At 48.0% G+C, this 11,277-nt stretch overlaps 1 protein-coding gene across 2 annotated transcripts in view; it reads right to left on the bottom strand.

The window, feature by feature from the left end:
- Positions 1-11,173, bottom strand: part of SETD3 (SET domain containing 3, actin N3(tau)-histidine methyltransferase) — a 60,595-nt gene extending 49,422 nt beyond the window's left edge. The window contains exons 1-3 of one of the 2 annotated variants that reach the window (XM_081047683.1): positions 11,000-11,173; positions 1,563-1,589; positions 1,337-1,446 (exon numbers count right to left, since the gene is read on the bottom strand). In XM_081047683.1, the coding sequence (XP_080903809.1) occupies positions 1,337-1,439 (103 nt within the window). In that variant the 5' untranslated portion in view covers positions 1,440-1,446; positions 1,563-1,589; positions 11,000-11,173. The remainder of the gene's footprint in view (positions 1-1,336; positions 1,447-1,562; positions 1,590-10,999) is intronic. The other variant, XM_081047684.1, reaches the window with a different exon arrangement.
- Positions 11,174-11,277: the final 104 nt, after the last annotated feature.

An 11,277-nucleotide genomic window follows, 5' to 3' on the forward strand; every position in this document is an offset into this window, starting at 1 on the left:
TAGCCAACAAACATTCCATATCCAAGTGTAAGGCACTATATTAAGCCCTCTGGGGGAGTCGCAAAAAGAAACAGCAGGGTAAGTGCTAAGAAAGCAGCGGGGATTCTGCTGTAGGCCAGGCCCGCAGGCAACACCTGAGACTGGCGTTTGGGAGGCTGCACACGGGGCACCCGGCCTGCAGTAGCTCTTCCCTTTGAAACGGCTACCAGTTTAGAGAGAGAGCCCTTCCCACGCTCCGCTAAACCTCTCGGCCCGCTCTGCTGTCCAAGGAACGGAGTCTACGTGGTATGTGATCAGTAATGACCAGGTAGATGCTGACTCATAAGTACCAAATTCCAAAAATATATTTAGTTTACTTAAGGCTGACCAGTCTTACCTCATTCTTCCATCAACAAACACTGACTGAGGCCCTGGAAGACAGGAAGATGAGCCTGTCCTAAAGCGGCCTAGTCTAGTGGAGAGGCAGGTGGTAAGCGGTCAGTGCATCAGGGCTCTGTGGGGACCCACAGCGCTCTTGCAGGAGGGGCAGATGAGGGTCCAGGGGCTGTGGGATACTCAAGGGGGAAAGTGACCCGGACCCGCTCTGCCTGCTTGTCAGGGAGAGAAAGCTACACTTGTATTGGGGCTTAGACTCACAGAATCTAAACATAAAGAGCAAACAAAATGAGACCAGTGTAGTTAGTAGTTAATAGAGTGACCACAGCTAAATTTAAAACATACACAGCACCAGTCAAAAAAAAGTTACCAGTTTATACTACCTTTCCAGAGCAAAAGATTTCATTGCCTTAAACCAAGAACGCCTAACTTCAGCAAGTGTGAGCTGGACAACTCTTACTGAACCACTAAGGATAAAGGTGAGCCAACCTCGTGAGGGAGCACTTCCTTCCAGGTCTGCTCCCCTTGGGCTCGACATCCCAGGACACACCTTCACGTGCCGAAGCTCACGTGGCCCTCGTGACACTCTCGAGATGCGTCTTTATTTACTGATATGAGCGCTGAGACTCAGAGCGGGGAAGTAATTTCCGAGGCCACACTGCTAACAAGTGGATGAGCCTGTCCGTGTCCCCCGGTGCCCAGGGAAGCCCCTGCCGTGGCGCCTGCGCTATGGGTACTTTACATTCAGTATCGCACCCAGGCCTCGTTCAGTCAGGCAGCACCGACAGTGGCGCGGAAGCTCCACACGCGGATGAGCACGCCGCAGTGGAAGAGGTTCCCTAACTTGCCCAGCTCACAGGCTCACTTCACGCCTCACCACACGGTGACTATCCCACGCAGCAGTGAGGACACAGGAGCCAAAAGGCACGTGCCCCACGGGAAGGCCGAGAGCGCGACTTACTCTGCAGCAGCTCGCTAGCCAGGTTCAAGGTTTCCTTCGGTGACACACTTGCTGTAGCACCAGTGCCTGATTTTTGCGTTTTTACTCGACTCTTCTTACCCATTTTCTGACTACAGAGAAGAGGAATAAAGGACAAAGAGAAATTCACATTACATTTCCAAAGAACAAAATCAAGTAATAAAAGCTGGCACCACAGTGGCTTAGCCTTAAGATGTTAAGAACTTACCTCACAGGTGCTATATCCTGACGTTTCCTTCCAAAAAAAAAGAAAAAAATGTTTAACAAATATTAGCATTTGGAGGCTCTCAAACGAAAAAAAAATCTGCTTTGTAGTCTCTGGAAGAAACTGTTTCTTTTCACCTACGGAAACTATAATAGAAGCAAATGTTACTGCAGAACTTCTTTCAAATTACACAGATTTTATTGTGTATACTAAAATGTTTATTCCCCAATACTACAGAGGTAAAAGTATACATACATGTATCAAAAACTAGCCTCTGGGCACAGAAACCGATACACCTGTATTCTCCACGCTTTGCTTTAAAAGGATCATTTCCCGGGACATGTTAGAGCTCAAAGAAACTTCAGAGAGAGGTCACCTAACTCCTTCATTTTGTTCCATGGAAAATTCACAGTCCCGCGCCCAGAGCTTCACTGGAGCCATGGCAGACCACAGACTTGAGGTCTCCCAGTACCTCCCAATCTGGGACTTCAACCACCCACAAGTCCTGTAAGGTCTAACATATAAGCAATGAGCAGAACATTCCACAAACAGATGACACAGAGGGACAGGAGGCCCCAGGGGCTCTTCTCTGCATCTCAGGCCCCTCCGTGTCTCCCGAGGGCACTTCTGTGGAGGGCCCCTGACCTTGACCTAAAAGTAACGGAAACTAGCCGTAAGTGTGGAAAGAAGGGCTCTGATCACACTCCCAAGTGTGTGTCGCCTGCGGAATCCCGCCTCCGGTGATGGGCTGGCCTGGCTCTCCGTGCGGTCCTGGGGGCCAGACCTGCTGTGTGTTAGGTGCTCAGCGACTCTGAGGAAGCCCTCCGAAAGCCTTCCCCCGCTTCTCAGCAGCCATTTCTGGTCTGTCAGAAAACAACAAAGCAGGGGTAAGTGTATTCCACGGAAAGGGAAGAGCGACGGCCAACACGTGGCTGGCCGCCCTGAGGGCACGATGACCGGGGCACAGGCATCTATCTGTGTGCTGCTCTCGCTGGTCAGACAAGTCCCGCCACCACCCCCGCAGAGGCCCCCGGTGACGGCAGCTGCATCAGGGGGCTTAGCTGTGACTTGGCCAGAAGCCCACAGCTTTCAACCTGAAACCCTGTGTTGCGTCCGGCACACAGGCAGGCTGTAAGCGCAGGGACTCGCTGAAACCAGCTCTCTGGTCCACGCCGGGGACCACGCCCGGGGACCATGCTGGCGACTGCAGGAGACATGCAGGAGCCAAGTGAAGGAGAAGGCCTGGCCTCAGGCATGAGGAGGTGAAGAAGCAAGACTCGGCAAGGAGAGTTCCACAAACTCAGAAGGCAAGAAACTAAACAGGAAGGGGCAAAGAGGATGACTGAATTTTAAGACTCAGTTTGAGAAGGTGGGAGAATCCAGTGAGAATGGTTTCCTAAATGCAACCTCCTCGGCCTTTTTCGGCTAACGGAGTCCCTGCATCAGGGGTGTCAGCACTGGGGCCCGCAGGCCATCAGAGGTTGTCAGCACGGCGGCCCACGGGCCATCAGGGGCTTCCGCACTGTGGCCCACGGGCCACTAGGAGTGTCCGCACTGGGGCCCGCAGGCCATCAGGGGTGTCCGCACTGCGGCCCGCGAGCCAACGGCGGCCCGCGATCCATTGTTAATTGGCCCGCAGCAAATTCCAAAAATATATTTAGTTTACTTAAATAAGCCAGGTGAGGCAATACGTACTTCACCTTGAGTGAGTGGCCCGGCAGATTGTGTATTTTACCGCATATGGCCCTTGGTGAAAAACGTTGAAAAAAGTTTGGACACCCCTGCCCTACATTATGGATTTGAATTGAAATAACTACCTACCCCTTTCATTTATGATTCAAAAATCGGTTACACACAATGAATAATTTTCCTTGTGATTTCAGCTGTATCTGGGGCTCGATTCCAAGTTTCAACAAACGAAACAGGCAAGTAGACATCCTGGACATCCACAGGGCTCTCAGTGGGAAAAGCTCCCTGTTAGAAAATTACCAACTTCCTACAAAGACCAGTTATTTATCTTCAGTATTTATCTCAAACATGTATATTAGAAAAACATAAAGATGTGCTAAATTAAGTATGTGTACACACACATACACACACACTCAAGTGAAATTTCAAATACTAGCCAGAAGGTACAATGCTAAATAAAAGTTCTCCCAGAGTTTAGATTGAAATCAGGTATAATTTACAAATTTTTATTGAATTATCTGGAGAAAATAAAAAGGATTTATACAACACTTAAGACAAAAGAAAGTATGTAGAGGGCGGCCGGATGGCTCAGTTGGTTGGAGCGCGAGCTCTCAACAAGGAGGCTGCAGGATCAATTCCCGCATGGGATGGTGGGCTGCGCCCCCTGCAACTAAGATTGAAAACGGTGACTGGACTTGGAGCTGAGCTGCGCCCTCCACAACTAGATTGAAAAACAACGACTTGGAGCTGATGGGCCCTGGAGAAACACACTGTTCCCCAATATTCCCCAATTTAAAAAAAAAATAGAAAATATGCAAAAAAGCAAGAGAGGACTGCCAGACAAACGGATTCTACGAACAATAATAGTTACAGCTGTTCAAAGAGGCATCTGAAGATGGAGCAGTGCGCCAGGAGTTTTCTTGGCACAGCTACTTTTCTTAATCAAGATAGTTTAAAAATCTACAGAATCCTCAAAACGTGGCTCTTTAAAACACCATAAACTATTTAGCAAGTCCATCAACAACTTCTCTACCTAATAGATAAAATGAGTTTTAGAAGACAGTAAAATAAATGCATACTCAATTATCTAAATTGCTGACTACTATGCAAGTGGCATCTGTAATCAACAACCACTTCGGACCAATCCAGTGATTCTTCTACATATCATCTCTGTGGTGGGACAAACAGGTCAGGAGAAATAAGATTAAGTGCACGTAGGGACCTTGGCTGATGGCGGGGGTGGTGGTCAGAGAGGGTGTTGGATGGACGGTCGACCAATTTTTACGCACTTCACGCATACTGAACAGACTGAGATGGAACTCAGCTGCGTGAGTTTTTTTTTTTCCAAAAAGTCTGAGTGGAAACGATGGATATTTGTATTTTTCTTCAGTTGCTTTCAACTGAATCCAACTAGAATAAACATTTTTTGATTATACTTATTTGGCAATTTATCCAGGAAACCTTAGCTCAAACCCAGCATCTGCTTTTCAATGTATCCCACTTTACAGCTGGGTTGACTAAAGGAGAGAACGGCCCGTGGCTTCCTCCTACCTCAGGCACCCAGCTGCAGAGCACTTGAACGGAGTCTGAGAGGCTGCCTGATCTTTGTGTAGGAAGCAAAGAATCTCACGAAAATACTTTGCAGGCCACTGGGATCGGATTACTACGTTCCGAATTAAAATACAAGTTACGGGATGATGGCTCAGGAAAATGAAAGCACTCCAAACTGCAAAGTATTAACTGTGCTGATGTCTCTCTCCTGCAGAACTGGAAAGGCATACACAGCCTGCGTCGCTCGGCACCAGGTTAACAGAAAATACAGCGTGCATCACACATGTGCTCTTTCTCTGCAGACGAGCAGCGCCTCGCAGTAGGGTCAAGCCACACTAACTTACACCAGTTCAAGAGGCTAACTGGTACCCATCACTCCAATCTATCAAAGGAGGTCCTGATGTGTCACAACTCTAAAGGACCAAGAAGTCAAGGCAAGCAGGCAGGCCGGAAGCTGGAATTCACTTCAACTCAGGAGCTTCTTAAGTAGGAGGATGAATGTGGACCTATAAATGGCATGTAAGTAAAATTTCAATCTTTACACAGAACAATTTGGGCTGTCGTACAGATAGATATAGATATACATGTACACAAACTTGAGGTTTTTAAAAAACAGACGTTTCTTGCTTTCTACAATGCTTTTTTGCTATTTTTCCACTAATTTACACCGTAATTTTAGAGGTGCTTAAACTATTTCTGATTGACTCGTCAAGACATAATAGTTTTAGTTTTAAACTGCTATTGAATTAAGTTGCAAATATACTTAAATTAAAATGAGCCTCCTATTTAAAGGGAGTTGCAAAAAAAACCTCTCATAAAGCAAAGAATAATTTGGTATCATGAATAATCATTTCCTATTGTATCTTTCTAACAGAAGAAAGAAAAACTGGTAAGTGTGAAGGAACAGCTGTCTGTCACATTACCTTGAAACCACCCACAGTCCTCCCATAAAGGATTCTAGATTGTAGAATTGTGGAATTTCAGGTTTAGGAGAGACCTTTGGGGTTACCTGTGTTAACTCTCAACCCCACACGTTTAAAATAATGACATCTAATGTTATGTAGCAGCCATGGCTGTTAAAGTGCTTTGCGATCCACTACCAATTCATCTGAAAACCCCGTGCGAGAGGCAGGGCTGTCATCCCTGGTTCCAACGACACCACCTGAGGCCGGCTGCTGCCAAGTGGCAGAGGCGGGAACAACCCAAAAGTTCTGAGGGTGCACCTCTGCTCCCCAACACACCGCACTGCCGGCCCCCAGCTGCTGCTCCGTCACTTCAGGTCAGAGCCCTGACTGTTGGAACGTTCCTCATCCACCTTGACCTGTCTCAAGTCTGCCTTTAAAAGAGAAAACAACCCTTCAAATTTTTGAACACAGCTTCCTGTGCCCCCCTCCCAAAGCCTTCCCTTCTCCAGACCTAACATGCTCCTCACAAGGTACTTCTCAAAAACGGACAAAACCACTTCGGTACATTACACTGCAGGGAATTTTTTTTTCGAAGTCAACAAAACCCTTCAGCTGTGCTCTGAGAGGGACCACTGCCTTCCTGGAACTCAATTCAAGGAGTTTTCACTAATAATACACCTAAGATTGCACTCGCCAAGTGCAATCTTCTACACGCCAAGTGAACAAGTGAAGCCATTCACGCAGTCAGTGCACACGCTCCCCTAGCCTTTAGGATAAGATGGCAGTCAACTGGAACCTTCCTTACATACCCTGACCTGCAGCAAGACAGACAAGCTGGAGTAGACTGAGTGTGTGAACCGAAACACAGTTACTCATGCTACCCATCGTGCTGTTTGCTTCTAGGCTACTGCAGCGGTGTGACCCCTGCCAGTGAGCGATGGCAGGTCCCCAGCATGACTGTCTTCATCACAGCGGCATCATTCGGGAATTTACTACATCAGGAACGGAGGTAAGCATTTTACACAACAGACAGACATTATTTATGCCCACTTTGCAGATGAGAAAGCTGAAGTTTGGAGGTTAATTAATTTTATGCAAGACGATAGTTGGAGGCAGAGCCTCCCCAGCACAGCTTGATGGCAAACTTGACTGATAATAGATTTCATGGACTCACAGCTCAAAACCAACCCATCTACGAAGGCTCTGAAGGTCTGCTGTCATCTCGAAGTTCAAAACAACAGTATTCCATCAAGTAGTAAAACATACAACGTGAAAGTTTTCTCTCTCTGGTCTTTAAAAAGCACAGAGCCATTTTGCCGGCCTTGTCCAAATACACAGGAGTGGCCTCTGCTTCAATGTGGGACACGATCAAAACGTTCAAATTAGCTTCCGCCCGGTCCCACACACCCCACACCCATCTTTGAAACAGGACATCCTTTTGTCCTGCATCACAAAACTGCAGAAACCACTTAGTTGACCATGACCTGTAGCAATACTAAAGCATTACAATCAACAAACGAAAAACTTTATTGGTCATTAGTCAATGTTACGGTAAAAGCAACTAACAAGTATGTTTCAACACTAAGCCTTACTTTCTCTTAACTGTGCTTAACAGAAAACTACTGATATTGAAGTCATGCCTCACTGAGCTTGAAACCTTAAAACCACTTAGTCACAGAATTTTTTGAGACCTTTTACGTTCTAATGAGTTGTATCCGAAAAAAGATAGAAAGTGAAATGCAGGATCTGTAGATAGGTAATGAGCCTAAAATAGTGCATATTTATTAAACGTTCTATGTAGACACCTAATTATCTACATACTCTAGACAATTCTTTAATCTTTCTGAAAAACGCTGACAGAATTTCTTCCTGCTCTGTCCCTCTGTCCCCCATGACTGAGCCTGGGCATGTGAAACATTACAATGCCACTTTGCTTGGTAAACAGTACCACTCAGATCCCTTTCAAAATCTGAACTCCAGAGTCGGTCTTCTCTTCTATTGTCAGCCAAGAGTGGTTGGACTTATCTTGATTATCAATTAACTTCAACTTGGAAAGTACTTGAGTAAGAAAGAATTTCAAAGCTTTAACTTTAGGATATGAATTTTATAATCATTTGGAGTCATTTTTCTTCCAAACTTACTTCAGTTGAAAATTGTCAATTTCAGTTGAAAATTGCCTGTGTTTGTACCTCTTGTCTTACCATCTGTTTATTTCCAAAACCTGGAGAAAACTTCCCACCTAGAAATGGAGTCTACACAGCTAATCTCTGGCTTGAGTTACTAGGTGAATTACACAAGAAAAAGCAAGACTTCTAACTTTCCAATTGCACTAATTAAGCTTTTTAAGACAACTAAGTGACTTGGAAAAAAAAAAAAAAACAAGTCTCAACTCCTTTATAATAGAAAAATATAGTGTGCATATTAATAGTGTGTTAGAAAGTTATTTTTACTTTATGTAAATTTACATTATGTAAATTAATTATATCTGCAGATAAAAACACTTGACTGACATCTCCAACTTTATGAGTCGGAAAGTGAGATGATAAAAGGAAATCCAATGTATAGAAGTCAATTTTGCCAAGTAAGGTACACCTGTAAACGCAACACAAGTGAAACCTAGAAAAATTTAAAAGCAAGGACTCCTTAGTTCTCTTAACTGGCTAAATATGACTGAGAATGAACAGATATCCAAGATAAACACTGCTATGACTATAGCAAGAGAAAAAGGTTGCTCACAGCAAATCAAAATATTGGCCTCAATTAGAATGCTGGCTAATTGAAAAAAATAACTGGCCACAAGCAACTTCCAAAATAACATAATAAAGATATATTCACTCTTCTGTTAAACATGTTTAACGCCATAGTAATAAACGACTGCTATTCCAGAGGGGAAAGGAAAGGCAGCAAAATCTAGGCCCCATTCCCAGGATTTAGGTCCAAGGAGAGGAAACACACTTGAAACTCTTCCTCCCCACGCCCCAACAGAAGCACCATGCACAGTAGCCAGGGGCAGACAAACCAGTTTCTAAAGATAAAAACCTTCCCAGTGAAAGATAGTCATCAAACCACACAAAAAAAGACACACTATTATTAGTTACATTTCTAAAAGCTACTTCAGATTGGTGATAAGAAAAAAGGAGTTTGTAATTGAAACGTTTTAAGAGACTTGGAAAGCCTCAAACTAAACTGACATCTAGTTAAAAACAATGTAGAGTAACCCTGAGCTAGGAGGTAAGATTTTTACTCCTCCTGTCACCAAAATTCCACACAGCACAAACTAGGCACCTGGTTTTCATTGAATTCAATAATTACCTACTAAATATTTACTACAAGCAAGCCTCTGTTGTACTAATGTTGATACTTTCCTCCGGCTGCCATCTCCTTTGTCCTTCTCTTCTAATATGAGAGCATCAAGTTTTAAGGAGGCCATTGTGACCTGTTATCAGAGCTCTCAAAATAAAGACAGTTGAACTTCAGAATGGAAAAAATCTGCAGAAAGGCCTCTGGTTTTCTCCTTTTCCAGTGGCCTCCAAAGCAAAGGTTTAATTATCATTTAAAACATGGCTTAAATGTTCACCACAAGGAAGAGAAGCTCAGTAAGTTTCCTTTCTTATTGACAACTGTACTGCACCCCTCTTGACAGAATTGAACAGAAGCTTTCATTCCTACAGCACATGCAGGCATAAAAGTTTGCATTATCAACTCCAACATCATTCGTATTCCAGGAAAAAAGCACTGAGATGTTAGCATGCTGGAGATGAGAACCAGCAACCATTTTACTGGTTTCATTTCAGATATTAACTCACAATGTTGAATACACAGAGAGAAAGGAGAGCAGACAGGACCGGGTAGCAGAAGGCTAAAGCCAAGGTTATTCGGGGTCCCAATAAAGAGGTTGTTCTGCATTTGTTTGAGAATTTGGCGTTACAAACTACTTTCTTGGGCCAGAGAAAAACTCCTTAAATTGCTGGAACTTTACCAAAATCTCAATCACAGCAGCCCCTGGGACTCGTCTGGTAAGGCAGGACTTGCAAGCACCGTAGCCTCTATGGACACAACACACCGAGGTTCAGGCAAGGCTTGCCAAGGTTTAACCGTGGACAGGCAAGCTGTGGTTGTTTTGCTATATTCTTGAGGTAAATGCCTTCCCTTAAAATAGTAAGGAAAACCTCTTCGAGGTTAATGGTTAGGTCAGTTCTGAAATACCAGTGGGGTCATTTTTTAAGAATAAACATGGGGTAGGGAGAAGTGTCATTTACGTACGACAAAATTCACACTTTTCAGGGCCCAGTTCTAAGTTCGGACGCAGGTGGGCAGCTGTGTAACCAGCACCAACCACAACCCAACTACCGTCGGGTCCACTGCCAAAAGGTGAACTCCGCCAAGGCTCCTCGTAAAAGCAAAACTGAACTGTCCATATACTTTATCAATGTATTTGGGCTTGTGAAACATCACCGTCTTCACTGGGAGAAGCCAAACCTTCCCCTCCAAGTGATCCTGAATGTGTCGGCACAGCGCGGGGTGAGCCCGCAGCCAGCGGCGCCCGACAGCGTCCTGTCCGTTCCCCCAAGTGGCCGTCGCGGAGGCGGGGCGCGTCGCGGGGCTGGAGCCACGAGGAGAGCGAGTTCACCGGCGGCAGGACAAACTCCAAAGCTCCGAGTTCTTCTCCCTAGTAGGGCACGAAGCGTGGGGCAGGCGGCCAGGGCGCGTGGGCAGAAGGATGGCCTATTTTCAAGGACTGTTTTCATAACCGGACAGCGAGAGGAGCAGGGGCCAGTCCGCGGGCCCCTGAGCGTCGGGGGGAGGGACAGAGCCGCACGCGGCCTCCCCCGCGCAGCGGGGTGACGACGGCGAGGAGGAAGGAAGCGAGCGCGCGAGCCGGCCGCACGCCGAGCCGAGCCGAGCCGAGCCCACGAGCGCCAGCGAAAGGGGCCCGGGCCCCACGCGGGGACGACGGGGGCCCCGCGCTCCCGGCACCTGCCACCCCCTCGGGCGGCGGGCGCAGCGGGGACCGGAGCGTCGGGCTCCCGAAGCACACGCGGGGCAGCGGCGAGGGCGCCCCGTCCCGGCAGGGCCGGAGGGCGAAGGCCGGGCGGCACCCTCCGACCCCACCGGGTCGCCCGGGCCCCAGGGCGCCACCGCCGAGCACTCCCCGGGCCCGCAGCGGCCAGCGGGGCGCGGGCCGGACCCCGGCCGAGGGATGCCGGCCGGGCGGGGGGCAGCCTCTCGGCGCTCGGGAACGACGGCGCGAACCTGCCCGCGGGCCGCGCGCGCGGAGGCCCCGCCAGCACTCACCTGCCCGCTGGTCCCCTCGCGCAGCCGCAGCGGCACCGCTGTCCCGGCCAGACCCTCCGTCTGCTTCAACCAAGCCCCAGGCGGCGGCGGCGGCGGCTGCGGCCGGACGGGAGGGGCGGGACCGCGGCCTGAGACGGCCCGCCGCCGCGGCCCAACCCGGCTCCGCCCGCCCCCGGGCCCCGCCCCCGGGCCGCCGCCGCCGCCGCCGCCCATTGGCCTCCGGCTCGTAGGCATGGGCACGGCCCCGCCCCCCCGCCCCCCTACCGTTCAGCTCGGGC

Source organism: Rhinolophus hipposideros, assembly GCF_964194185.1.
Source record: "Rhinolophus hipposideros genome assembly, chromosome: 5".
Taxonomy (NCBI): Eukaryota; Metazoa; Chordata; class Mammalia; order Chiroptera; family Rhinolophidae; genus Rhinolophus; species Rhinolophus hipposideros.